General features: G+C 36.9%; 1 protein-coding gene across 6 annotated transcripts in view; it reads left to right on the top strand.

Annotated features, from left to right (window-relative positions):
* Positions 1 to 14,522, top strand: part of LOC135205679 (glucocorticoid-induced transcript 1 protein-like) — a 379,652-nt gene that overhangs the window by 359,894 nt on the left and 5,236 nt on the right. For all 6 annotated transcript variants that reach the window (XM_064236590.1, XM_064236589.1, XM_064236591.1 and 3 more), the window contains 5 exons: positions 5,515 to 5,669; positions 6,555 to 6,775; positions 10,080 to 10,207; positions 10,431 to 10,576; positions 12,776 to 13,080. In XM_064236590.1, the coding sequence (XP_064092660.1) occupies positions 5,515 to 5,669; positions 6,555 to 6,775; positions 10,080 to 10,207; positions 10,431 to 10,576; positions 12,776 to 13,080 (955 nt within the window). The remainder of the gene's footprint in view (positions 1 to 5,514; positions 5,670 to 6,554; positions 6,776 to 10,079; positions 10,208 to 10,430; positions 10,577 to 12,775; positions 13,081 to 14,522) is intronic.

Genomic DNA, 14,522 nt, shown 5'->3' with positions numbered 1-14,522 from the left:
GAAGGGGTGGAGGAGGGGAACCCGGGAGAGCTAATCATCACTCGGTCCCATGCACGGGGGAGGGGGGGAGGGGCGGGTGGGGGGAGTATGGATGTCCGCCTGTGCACGTATTGATGTATGTAATATTACACATATACGTATATGCGCGAAATATATGGTTGCAACTTTCGAATAGTGTTTTATGGGTCTTTTATCTTCATATACAGTTGTATTAAAGTAAAAGCCATTCATATATAGTATAATGTATATATAGGTAGGTGTGTGTGTGGCCGACTATTTTTGTGTATTTCTTGACCGTATGTACGTATTTATACATGTGGTTACTTGTGTGACTGGTATTATTATTTTTTGGTAGTTACATGGTATTAGCATGCCTGTCTGTTTTGCGTCGTTTCTGAAATTGATATATATATATATATATATAGTATATATATATATATATATATATATATATATATTATATATATATATATATATATCTTTAGAGATTATTATCTATGCCTCATTGTCTCATATTTCGTTCGTTGGATCAGCATGCCTCTTGGCGTTACGTAACTTTATTGGCAATATAAGTGGAGGATTGTTTGAACATTCGCAACGGTGCTAACCAAATCTGGGCGACATTGTCCAATAACGTGTTCCCGTGTTTTGCCTGGCTTCCAATTTACATCTCCATTCGGACGCACACTTATTAGCGGCCAGGTAAATTCAGTCGAAGTTATTACTCGGAAGTTTATGCGGATCTGGACCTTGGGTGTGCAGGTTTGCCTTTCCCTTACTACAGTTCTCTCTCGCTAGACACTGATACCGGACTTGTATATTCATATGAAATAGATTAAATGTTATATATATTAATTATTATATAAATTATATATTATATATATATATATATAATATATATATATATATATATATATATATATATATACATACATACATAACATATATACATACATACATACATACATAATTTACAGAGAGAGAGAGAGAGAGAGAGATGAGAAGAGAGAGGGGGGGGGCTTCGGTTATTTTTCGTAGACTCTTGAGAAGAGGGATGACAATTTGATTGATTGAGATTGGGTGCTGGCAGTGCCGGTAATCGTTGAGTGATCAGAGAGAGAGAAAGAGAGAGAATTTTGATTATAATTAGTTAAATTTGTCGCTTGAAGCAGAGTGAGTCACCATTATATATCAATAGTCTCTCTCTCTCTCTCTCTTCTCTGGAATTAATTCATTTTTCACGGTTTGACAGCTTTCAAACTGATTACGAATTGACATCTGAGTATAGCCACAAATGGACTCCTCACTATAGCTTCACGTGGAATTTATGAGCTCGTATCAACGCTTTGTTTGCTGTTATTGACGTTTAGCAAAAATGTGACCAGTGAAAACAACATCGCAAAAAAAATGAAAAAAAGCGTGGAACTGACTAAATAAAAGAGAGGAAGAGGGCGCAGTAGGGTCCGCCCCAATCTTATCAGCCTCATGCTATATTTCATTTTTCAACCCACTTGGACCTCCCTCCTTCCAGTGTCCCCAGGGCCCCTACCCTCCATAATCCTTACCTGCTGCCCTGTTGCATCCTAACTGAATTGAACTGAAACCATCCTGATGCAGGGATTGGCAGAGCAGACGTGAATGTTTTCAGGAGAGTATAAATACTGGATAAGAAAATACCATTGTTTGTAGGGCGTTCAGACACTTGCACATACATTGCAAGTATATATATAATACATGCACACACCTCTTTCTCTCATCCTACCATCATTGAGTGTATTCACTCCCAGATGCTTTGATGCATTAACAGATTCCATGTTTCCATCACTCATATTAACAGCTATAGTAGATTCACATCAGCCGTGCATTTGATGTCTAGGCCAGTCCCTGACGACGCTCCTGATTGGCTGTTGATAAGCCAATCACAGGGCTGGAAACTCTTGTTTCTCTCGAGAGTTCACATAGGCAGGATGTATGTTCCATCTCTCCTGAGGTATACTACGTCTTTCAGGAGAGGTGGAACATAGATCCTACCCATGTGAACTCTCGAGAGAGACTGAGAGTTTCCAGCCGTGTGATTGGCTTATCAACAGCCAATCAGGAGCGTCGTCAGGGACTGGCCTAGACATCAAATGTACGGTTGATGTGAATCTTACCATAGCGCCCCATCTTTATCCTCATGGAAACAAATTTTTCTTGGTTGCTGCAGTTTCTCTTGACTGTCGCCAGTCAGCACTGTGTGACTGCAGACATCAGCCATTCCCCACTCTATTCACGGCTTATTTTCGTATCCCACACATTTCCACCTACGTCTGTTGTCTTTTCTCCGTCTTTTCACATCACCACATCCATAAAGATATTGATCTGGCACGGAATCGTAACACCCCGATTACCTCCCATCTGTATATGCAGACACGGTCGTCTTCTAACGTAGACACTTCTAATCGCTCCTTACAACATAATGTTTGTATTATATGTTCTCAACTCCCTCTTCGTTGTCTCTCTATCTGTTGTAGAGTACGTTTTTGGAAGTCTATGAATGTAACTTACAGCTTTTTTCCATTTATTTTCAAACTATATTGCATATTAAACATTTGAATTTATCATTCTTGTACACACACACACACACACACACACACCAAATTGTACTTTGTCATTTTGCTTAATCGTTTACTTGCCATCGCTAGTGGCCTCATAGCAACCTTTCAGGCAACTACTTAGCACATTTCCATGGAGAAATCAGTAATCCTTCGATTGCTGTGTTAGTAGATTTTAGCCAAACTTTATTTATATTTCATTTGCCTTGCGCTCTCCTGGGCCCAGATCTCAAGAAGTCGACCTATGGCTTTCTTTGGGCATTTTTTTTTTTCGTCCCCTTTGGGGGCTGAGCTAAAAAGGGTCGTCTATTGTAACAAAATATTTTCCTTTTTTATGATTACTATAATCAAGACTTACATGAATCTCTCTCTCTCTCTCTCTCTCTCTCTCTCTCTCTCTCTCTCTCTCTCTCTCTCAGAGCAGCAGAGAAGCAAAAAGATGCTGACATATTGGTAGAGGTGGTTGTCATAAGACCGCACATTCTCTGTTTATTTTCTTTTTTTTTTTTTTTGTGGGAGTGGCGAGGGAATCTGGCGCAATTTTTGCTTGAGGGTAATAAACTCTTCCTTGAGTGATATTGGACTGCCACTGCTGTGGCTAAGTTTTAGCGCTCTCTCTCTCTCTCTCTCTCTCTCTCTCTCTCTCTCTCTCTCTCTCTCTCTCTTATATATATATATATATATATATATATATATATATATATATATATATATATATATATATATATATATATATTATATATATATAATATATATATAATATATATAGCTGAGTAATCTCTTTAGTAAGGGGAGTGTTTTATGTCTATTTCTTATGCATTAAATATTTTCCCATTCAAAATAAGCATATTGACTTTTCAGTTTAAGATGGACACGCCTTCAGTATGCATCGCATCGAATGGTTTTATTGCATATTTTCTGTGCGCTACTCCCAAGTCTGTTGAGGTTATTGACCTCTGCCTTCCCGATTTTTTCATTTTGAAAGTTTGTGTATTTCCCCCATATTTTCTGTGTATTTCCCCCATATTTTCTGTGTATTTCCCCCATATTTTCTGTGTATTTCCCCCATATTTTCAGTCCATTCATCCTCTAGTTTTACCTTTAGCTTTTTCATCACACGTGTTTTGTTCAATATTTCGAGAGCAGTAGTATTTAGCTCCTATGAATGACGCTGGTGGCGTTTCAAAGGTGTCATATTTTAAGAATCTGCTTTTGTCAGCGTGGCGGCTGTTGAGGCCGAGATCAAAGGGAACACATCGACTTCTTCCTCCTCTTGAAGATCCCCGTGGAACCAACCCCGTCTCATAAGCCATTGAACCGCGACCTTCCTTCCAAGGCGGTTGCGCCGCCGCAACCCTCCTACGTTATATCATTGTCTATAAATATGAAATTCACTCTTTTCTTCTCTCCCTCCTCCTCCTCCTCTTCCTTCTCACCTCCCTTGCAAGAGGAGCTAGCTCTCTCTCTCTTGTTGCTCTTTCATCCATCGGGCCCGCTTTGTCACATCCCTCTCCACGTCCTTGGCCGGGGTCTGGAGTGTTTACAACAATGGAAGTAAAATATGCACATTACTGTTTTCCAATACGGTGCCTGGTGAGAGTGGGGGTAGGGGGGAGGGGAGTATTTTGGGGAGAGAGGAGCCAAGTGTGGGCGACGCTACGAGAGGGTACTTAACCTACTACCATTTCCGGCTGGGCCTTCCATCGGCCCTCCACCCCTCACCAACCCCAACCTGTCACACGACTCATTCTCGTAATTCTTTTATTTTTTTCCTCTTCTTCCTTGTCCTCTTTCTTTTTCTCTCTCTTTCCCTAGGCTCTCCTTGTCTTTAGACGTCAGAATGAAAGAAAAAAAAAAAGAATGGAACCAAACGTCTGTAAACAGTCCCGAAGCGGAATGATGTATTTGAAAACTACGGTATTTCTTTACACGTGGCCTTCATCAAAGGGAAAATTAATTAACCAGCGCACTGGCTCAGCAGAGGGTTGATATGACGAGCTTCCTCGTCACAGCTGTTTCCAGTAAAGATATGTATTATTGATCTGTAATGCTGACTGTTATTGTAGTACTTATGTATGGTATGGTTGCTTCACGCTTCTGTATGGTTATGTTTTTGTAGTTGCGGATCGTGTCACACATAACTCTTCTCCCGTCGTCTATTTTTCCACCTTTGTTTGCAGTTTTGCTTATTCTGTTCATCAGTAGCTGCTAGCAGGCAGCCTCTCGTTCTAAACGTCGACGTCGTCTTCTCACATCTCTCCCGTCTGCCTTTTTTCCTGTGACCAGATATTTTCCTTCCTGGTTCAAGTACAAATATGGATGATGATGATGGCAGTCCCGATAGAGCTAGTAGGATTATATTGCTTAACGTATTCAAGGTGTGAATGGCAACTTTAACAATGGTATACACCAAAAGATGAATGTGCGTTGGTTTTTGTAATCAAGGACTTTTACGTATTTTATGAAGGGAAATTTTTTGTGTGTAGTTCTTTGCTCAGTAAGTCATTTATAACTTTGCTTTAAATTCTTAGCAAATATGATTAACTAATCAGGAAACTTTTTTTTTCATGACACTATATCCTTCAGGATTTATGTTTTTTTTTTTTTTTTTTAGAAAAGTTCAACGGATTGAAGACAATAGCGTAATCCTTCATCACGTAACTTCCAAGTGCTGATTGTGGGTGTTTATTTTTTACACCTAGTTGCCACCTGCACCTAATGCATAAGGCTTATGGTTTGTGGCAATGTCGAGTTGCACTAGACTTCTTCAACCTCTTTTCCAGACTTGGATAGGAGGGACTTGTTCTTGACAAAGCCATGTTTACCCATTTCATAAAGGACGCCATAACCGTCCATTCTGCAGCACTGACAATGCATGTTCTGACTATTTTTGTAAAATGTTTTTGTTTGTCTCTCGCAGGTCGGGTCGGGTTGGGCCGAGGGAGCCAAGGTGGTGAGGGGAGCGCGCTGATGCGGCGCACGGCCTCTTTGGACACCATCTACCTCAAAGGACAGTGGCCTAAGGACGTCCAGCAGCAACCCTTCTCAAGTTTACTGCTTGACAAAGCCTCACAGGTAACCACCGAAACACTTCACACTGTTTTCCTGTGGAAGTTTGCTCAATGAGTGTACTGTCGTTTTGGCGCGTTTCATAAGAAAGTGTACTTGTCATATACTGTTTCCATTTCTTTAATTCATTATTGTATTTTGTTGAATGGAATCGGCTAACTATGGTGGAATTGTAGTTTGAATCAAGTAAAAGTCCCAACATGAACTCATTTCTTGTACTTGTTTACCTGTTTGGTTTTATGTACAGCCCCCACAGTGATGATTCCCACTCAGTCGGACCCTTGTACGTTTTCTCAATAAGTTGCTTCTTATATTTTATATTTGTCTTTTAATGTTTTCTCGTCATTATCGTAGCTCCTGCAGAATTGTATGATATTCATTTCCGGCGGTATTTTGTTTTCTAGTCTTGGTGGGTAATGTTCAAATGCTCTCTCACCTGATTTACAATTTGTTCTAGTTTCAAATAACCTAGCCCTATATGCTTCAAGTTTCAAGATATGTTGGTTCACTATATTGTAGTGCCTTAAAGACTGTAAGAAGTATTTTGTTTTCTATTCTTGATTAGACTTACCGTTTATTGAGTTTGTATTAAAATAAAGATATGAACATAATACATTTACTGATTGTAAATTATAGCTCTCTTCTCAAAATGTGTTTGATATTAAACAAGACCAAACTTTTGTTTTCTTTTTCTTTTTTGTACAGAACTAAGGAGTGTGTGTTTTGTGTGTCAGTCCCTATAATTTCTGTCGAGAATTTAACTTTGTCTTCCATTTCTTTCAGTCATCATATGGTGCAGATGTAATACTAAACGTGCTTATGTGTTACTAGAATAATTAGTATATGAAGGCGAGTGTGCGCCGTTAACTTAACTTGCATCGTTCTTTGCAGACCCCTGAAGAGTGGGCATCAACTTGTTATGGTAGCCTGAGCGTCGGCTGGTCTTCAGTTTGTGAAGAAGCTGTTAGTAGTAGTACTAGCAGTAGTAATAATAGCAGTACCAACAATAGTAGACGACCTTCAGTGTCGGTAGTATCATCTCCATGGTTGGGTAGTGGGCAGCAGGTCCCTCCGTCTTCAGGAGAACAAATAGACAAATTTATTCGGCATCGGTAAGTGTAGTAGTGTCTCTCTTCAGAAGCACAATTTTCTGCAACACACATTGGCATAAAAAAACACTTCTGTTCTGGTTATAAACAGAAATTTACAATAATTATGTAGATTGTGTGTATGAATGAGCAGGTTTTTTTTTTGCATAGGAAAGAATTTTATGATTTTTTAAGTTATCAGTCATTGCTCTCTGCCACAAACCTGCTACCGTTGCATGCGTCATGAAACTTCGGCTGAATGTCAAGCACTAGGGACTGTCAACCAAAGATTAAAACCGTGAAAAGAGCGAGTTGGAATGGTTGGATAGGAAGATGAGAGAGATTCGGTAAAGAAATGATACGACGTTAAAGGAAAATCCAAAATTACACTAAGAATTAATAATTAGAGAGGTTAAATAGGGAGAGAAGAAAGGAGGAGATAAAGTATAAAGCTCAAGTTGATGCAGCAAAGGGATGATACAAGCACTTCAGTTGGGAACTGTTATCAATACGAAGTGGATTATTCGTATTGAAATGCTTTTTTCCACCTTCTCCTATTAGTTGTTTCATAATGCAGCCACGAGGTTTTCCTCCTGTTACACCTTTCAAACGTAGCCTAAATTTTATATTCCATTCCCTAACGTGGCTTGATGTCATTTCGAACACCTTTGATCCGGAAGAATCTATCATCACTGGAGACACATATTATTGTCTCTAATGATGTAGGTAATAAGACTTTATTGGCCGTATTACAATTTTGGGTAATTTTTAACTGCGATGGTTGAAGTATTTTCATTAGTCTAATAATTTTTTTGCAAATTTGCTTAAACTACCATCTTTAAAGAATGGTTCAACAAAAACTCTGACTTAACAGGCTTCCATAGGATTGGGCACTACCGCAGGTTCCTTACTTACCTCATCTATTTTGGATGTTTTCTTTTTATAGTTGTTCCCGTTTACATAGGGAGTTTTTGTTTATGAGATGCAGGGTGAATTGACATTGTTTGTAGTTGGAATCAGATTGGCTAGAATGCATTTTTGCCTCATGAAATCTTTTAGGATTGGAGTTTTGAAGACAGTATTTTCTAGGTAAAGTTTACGTCTTGTCCCAATTTTTCCCAACAGATTTAATTGTACGTTTTAGATGAATTGCTGAATTCATGGGTAATAAAATGGATATTGAGAATCTTCCTAACCACAAAATGGGTTGCCACTATTTTATCAAGTTTATATACAGTACTTATTAATATTAGAATATAATATGACCAAAATTTCATTCACAGAGAGCATGGAGATATCACATCCTCTCCATAGTTTTGAAATTGTTTGTAAATTACCCCACAATTCTCACATTTTCAACAGGAAGAATATCTCCTCAGCTTTCACTCCATTTGCTATTCCTATCATTTTACTACATTTGATTTTGATATACATTATCTCAGTGATTTTGATATACATGATCTCAGTGTTACCAGAGAGGGTACCCAGTAGGAACTTGTAATATAAAGTCATATTTTTCATTGACATCAAAATACAGAATAAGATTTAAGTAATATTTTGGTTATTATCTTTGGTTCACATTACCATCTTTTTATTGTTGTTAAGCACCCTTCATTTTTCATTCAATATAGCATAATATTTTTCTAGGATGTTAGTCTTGTGAGAAAATTGCTGCAAAGGAATAGTAATTTTACAAAAATGGGTGATGAGTTTGTGCTAATTCGTAACATAGTTGCTAGCATTTATTTAGTCACACATTAGTATGTTAACGAAATTGCTGTCATTACATTTTTATCAAACTCAGTTTTATTAACAGCCAAAAGAATGGAAAGATTTTGATTCTCATTCTTTTCTGTTGTTTATTTCCAATATTTTTATGACTGCAACGTACTCTACATACCTGAGGCCAAGGGATGCCCTTTCCATGTTTGTTCCCTCACGGGTTGTCAGTCTAAAAGGATGATGAAGGCTCAAAGTTTATATCTGGTGTGACATTAAAAGCATAGTTTAAAGGTGCTGTTGTTCGTTGGAAATACTGTATGGCAATGGTGGGTTTCAAAGAAGTGAAAGTGGAGCGTGCGTTCTAAAAGTACATTTTTAGTTGATTAACACATACCGAGATCTGTAGTCATTGTTATTTATGACTGATGTAGAATTAGAGTTGCATCTTAGTACGTATTTGAAACAACCCCATTAAATTAATGGATGAAATAAAAATTTATTTACAATTTTTTTAGGTATTTACAACAAAGTTAAGTTTTACATTTGAAGTATAACTAGTGATTAATTTATTATAGTTCTTGATTTTACTGTACAACAATGGAATCCATGGTTTGCATTTGTGGTATTTTTTATTAGTGAAATGGATGGCAACATAAACGGTTTTTTCAGGTTTTTTAATGTCTTCCTTCTTTTTAAATTATAGTACATTTACTATATTGCTGTCTCTAGAAAGAGATTGGATGACCAAATACCTTTATTTGCTTGAAACATGAATTGTTATGGATCTCTGAAGTGAACCCTGAGCCTTGAGTATTCTTTATAATCCCTTTCACATATATCCAGCTTTAAAGGGAAAAGTTTGAAGCTTACACTGGTGTCATATCTTTCACAGTACTATTATTTTGTACTTTCTTTGTTCTTGCATTGAGCTCCCTTTTAACTTACAGTCCATTAGGGCAGTCACAAGCCAATATTGACCAGCTACATGCAAGGCTTATTTTCACCCAAGTCTTGAACAGTATTGGTTGTTCTCTTCTGTTTGATGTGCTTTATTATATTTCATGACCAATAAAAAAAGTTTTATACATATATACAGTGAAGAAAATTGGTTAGTGGCAGCCATTATTAGTCAGAGCTGGCAATCAGGGGTAAACTACATAGATGTATTTAAAAAAGAAAAGAAAGAAAGGAAGAACACAAATATTTGCATCACAGTATATTCAGTGATAGGCCATTATATACTGTTCATGAGAACAAAGTTAACTTTACAGTTAGGTTGAAGATATTTTTAATTCATTCAAAAGTCAGAAGCTACCTATGGTAATTTAAGCTATTAAAACAGTAATGTATCATTCCAGACTTTATTTGAAGCTTAATATATAGTAAAGAATGTTGAACTGGATCTTCACATTAAGGCTTCCATTCCTTCATGTTTTGTTTGTACAGTATTGATCCTAGTCTATGAGAAGGCAGGTGCATTCTAATTACCAATTCATTCTTTTATGGTTAGTAATAAAAGTTCTTGTACTGATTTTTTTGTATAGAACCTAAACATTATAGAAGTCTGAAGTATTACCTTGAGTAATAGCATTACATTGATTATTAGGCTGCAACGAACTAACAAGGAAGGGACAAGTGGAGGAGGGCTCCGCTACAGTCCTGTACATGCTGATCACTCCGTCCTTGCACCTACTCCCGTTCACCCACGACACCATGCCCTCCAACATGCAAATGGTATTAACAGCTGTTTTAATGTCACTTTGACTAAAAGTTGGAGTAAATATCTTCACATAAACATTTAAATCTTATGCTCAGGAACTTGTGCCGTGTAGTATCTTTAATATCCAAAGCCCCTTAAAAGAATGTAGTTTATGATTTTTCATTCCCATGAAATGAGTGAGATACATTTGGACTTCATCAATATATGAAATTCTCATTTTCATTGCCTTTCTTTTAGGTGGGTCTCGCGCCATTCCCATACCACAGTTGCCAAAGCCACTGCTTCCTCCTCGTTTACGTAATTCTGTGGAGGGTCTTAACCAAGAAATTGAACGTCTGGTCTTACGGCCGTCCCACGTACCTGCTGATGACGTAGAAGATGTGGTAAGTACCAAGTTTTCTTTGTAATTTCAATTTTAACTTTAAGGATTCAGTTTTTATGCAAGTAGTGACACCTCTGATCAAATGTTTGTCATGCCTTAATAATGAATAGTTTTATGATTATGGTAGATACCATTTACTACTTGGCACTATTGCACTTTGTACTGTATATCCTAAAATTGCCAGCAGATTATCCGTAGTACATGTTGTACTTTTTTACGTTTTCCATTTTGTTCCTATTTGCTTATTTCAGAAAGTTTTCATTTCTCCTATTTGTATTAGGCTATCTATTTACCTTAACAAAGTTAGGGCAACAGAAGAATTTATAATGTTAAATTTCAATTAACAGTTGTTCAATATACTTGAAAGTTATCAGCAATGCAGGTCATCACAGCCATTAATCGAGAGAAAAAATGGAATGCTGAAGAATATCCAAAGCAGCAACGAAGCAGATCGCCAACTTGTCATTGTCTCACTAAACTTGACTTGAATAGCACACAATAAAAATTTGACAATTTATATACTTGATACAGAAAAACTTCTTGAAAATTAACATAAAGGGGCTTTTGAAATTGAATGTCAAAATCATTGGCAGCTCTAAAAATCACATCTGAGGACGAGCAATCAATGAATGAGAACTACTTTGACATTAAGCACTTATGTCAGTTTGCAGGAAAAGAAATATTAGAATATGAGGTAACAAGACAGAAACCTTGGAAACAAATTTTGGGAAGATATGATGATCACAAAGTAAATTGTACCAAGTACTGAAGTCTAGATAGTAAAGTTAAAAGTTCAAGAAGTTTAGGAAGATATTTTCACTAACAGACTGATGATGTTGCCAAAGCTTTGTCGTCAGAGATTGGCATTGGTATTAGGTTAGCTCTTATAATTATTAAGGAACTGCCCATTAGTGGAAGGAAAAGGAGGAAAAATGCACATCTAAAGGAAGTATGGGTCTGTAACATCATGCAAAGAATAAAGTGTTGGCAAATCATTTTTGTGAGGTCTTGACCAAGAGATATGAGGAGAATAATTTGATTGATATACTTTACTAGAAGCTGATAAAGACCTGAATGTGCTTATGACTGAATTCACAGTGTTTTTTAGCATAATCAATAATAAAGAAACTTGAGAGATGGAAAACACTAGGCTATGATAGATTCACTGCAGAGATGATTTTTAGCTATAGTAAATGAAATGACACCTCATGTATTAACTGTACTGCTTTCAAAATATGTACTGATGAAAGTTTATGTAATGAGGAAAATTAACGTTGATTGGGTCATGTCGAATGAATTTGTAGTAAATAGTGCAATGCTACATGTGTTTTCATAATAAAAAAAAGTGATTGAAGAATGAAGAGATTCTAGAGTTAGGATAGAAAGGTAATGGACTTGGAAGAACACCGTAAGATTTACAAAATTTGGTTTGGTGATTAGAATGTATCATATATCTAGAGGGAGGACTCACAATAAATTGAAGGAAAACTGAGATATTTAACAAGTATGCACAAAGGGATGAGCAATATTAGATGGAGAAAGGATTAATGACATATGTATCTTTAAAGTATTTTGTAATAAAGATATCCTGTACAGGTTCTGTTCATTTGAAATTTAGTGAGACTAAAAGTGGACAATCAAATAATAAGCACTTATTAAGATTGTATATAAGACTAATAGTATCAGTATGACAATGAAGCTATATTTATATAAGTAATAGGAACAGCATGACAATGAAACTATATATAAAGTATTTTGTTCAGTTTCAGAATAAAGCTTTGAGAATATTATTAGGAGTCAGTTGGCAGAATAGAGTTAAGAATGATATCATAAGGAAATTACAAAAGTTTTATATTCAGACAAGACAATGATGAAAGGGGGATAGAGGCGGTTTAGATATGTCATTCAATAAAAAAACATAAAAAAATGAAAAGATGGAAGACCCAGACTTACAACAACTATGAGAAGGGGAGCTGGAAATGAGTGGAGAATTTTTTAAAGATAAAACTCAAGAAAGAGTGGCAGCGTATCACTGAGGCCGTCTCCGTCACAGCACTGGAGGCAGTCATCATGAGGATTAATTTACTGTATTAGTATTTATGCATATTTTTTTTTCAGCCAAGTTCATGGCCTTTTGGCATTATCTACACAGATGTTTGCACATTTTGAATACTAATCATTACCATCATCTTAATTGCAGTGGGGAGATGTTGGGCGTGATGGTCGCAGAGCACCAATTGCAGACTACTTACGATTCACACGAAGTGTGGACACTCAGACACCTGCCAGAGGATCAGCGGTATCTGCGACTAGTTCCAACCACACGTCACCTTCTATATCACCACCGACCTCACCACCACCTAGCCAAGCGGCTGCTATGCCGCCAACTACCCCTAGCCCTACTAGTACCCCTGCCTTGGCAACTTCACCACACATTAACAAGTTCCTGGCAAGGGAGCCCCCTGATGGGTGCGAAAAAGTTGCTCTCAAGCTCCATGAAGATAGGTAATGTATTTCAGCCTGTAATAGAAAAAATGAATTTCTCAGTTTCCCAAAACTTTACCCTTATTATTTCATAGTTGGCATCTCAGTTGCCTTTACATTACTTGAAAATGACCATCTGCTACTATAGTACTTATTTTGAATTCTGTCGCAGGAATTGCAGTACACGTAGTTACTGCTAAATACATATTAAACCTCATAGGGAGGTGCACCTTAATTGCTAATCTTTTCAGTATTGGTTTCTGAAACTTATCTGTTCCCCTTTGTCACTTCCCATCCAGTTGTCTACCTCCAATTTTTGCCTCTAAAAAAATCAAAAAAATCCTTTTGAGATTGGAAATGCAACTCAAGTTTGCATGAGGCCAGTTCAGAATACTGTGTCTGGGCATGCAAAACCTTGTCCTTGGTGGGCCTAGGTGAGCATAATCTAACATTTTTTATAAGAATGCTTTCAGAGCTGGAATTATGGACTAAAACCATTCTGCCTCTCTTGAGTCTTTGTTTTTGTCTCAGAGTTCATTTTGAAATACAGATCTGCTGATGATCATGCAGTTATTCAGGCTAATTGACTGCGTATGATAGTATTGGCAACAAAAGTTTGATTAAATCCTTCAGGAGTGCTTGTCTTATGGATTTGATAAAATCTCAATAGTGATCCTTTTATGTGTAACCTTCCCTCTTTCTGCTGGCTTATGCCTTAACTTTTTAAGATCAGTTTTTTTACAGGAAAGTAAAAATTTGTTTCTTGCTAGGAAGAAATTAGATTAGTATGAGCAAAATATTTTCCAATATCTAGTGTGATAGCTTGCAACCACTTTTGTTCATTTTACTGTACCTCCTTTCATATTCTCTTTCTTTATCTTACTTTCCACCCTCTCTTAACACTTGATTCATAGTGCAACTGCGAGGTTTTCATTCTGTTACACCTTTCTTTCAAACCTTTTATGTCAATTTCCATTTCAGCGCTGAATTACCTCATAGGTCCCAGTGCTTGTCCTTTGGCCTAAATCCTATATTCAACTCAATTCAACTCAATATCTAGTGTGAAATTGTGTCAGTTCAAAATCATGAAAGTGAAAAATGAGAAGTAATTTGATACACAAGCCAAACTGTTAACTTATTAGGTTTAATCTTTGATGCACATTGGGACTGGAGAGCATACATTCCATACATAAAAGACAAATGCAAAACTGCATTGATCCAATGAAATAATAATAATAATAACAACAACTTAAAAAGAAAGCTATTACAAGCAAGTTGGCACGCTGACAGATCAGCACAGATGTTGCTGTATGGAACAGCTGCCCTATCTGTTTTAGAAAGTAGAAGCCAAATGTGTGGTTCAGCATCAGATTCTGCATTTAAAGGTTAGAGCTAATCTAGCTAAGCAAGCCAATTGTGTATATCTTTTCACAGCAGAATTGTCAGCAAGTTGTCCATAATTA

This window comes from Macrobrachium nipponense, chromosome 24, assembly GCF_015104395.2.
Source record: "Macrobrachium nipponense isolate FS-2020 chromosome 24, ASM1510439v2, whole genome shotgun sequence".
NCBI classification, from domain to species: Eukaryota; Metazoa; Arthropoda; class Malacostraca; order Decapoda; family Palaemonidae; genus Macrobrachium; species Macrobrachium nipponense.
The sequence above is the reverse complement of the archived record's forward strand: the minus strand, read 5'-3'. Positions and strand labels throughout refer to the sequence as shown.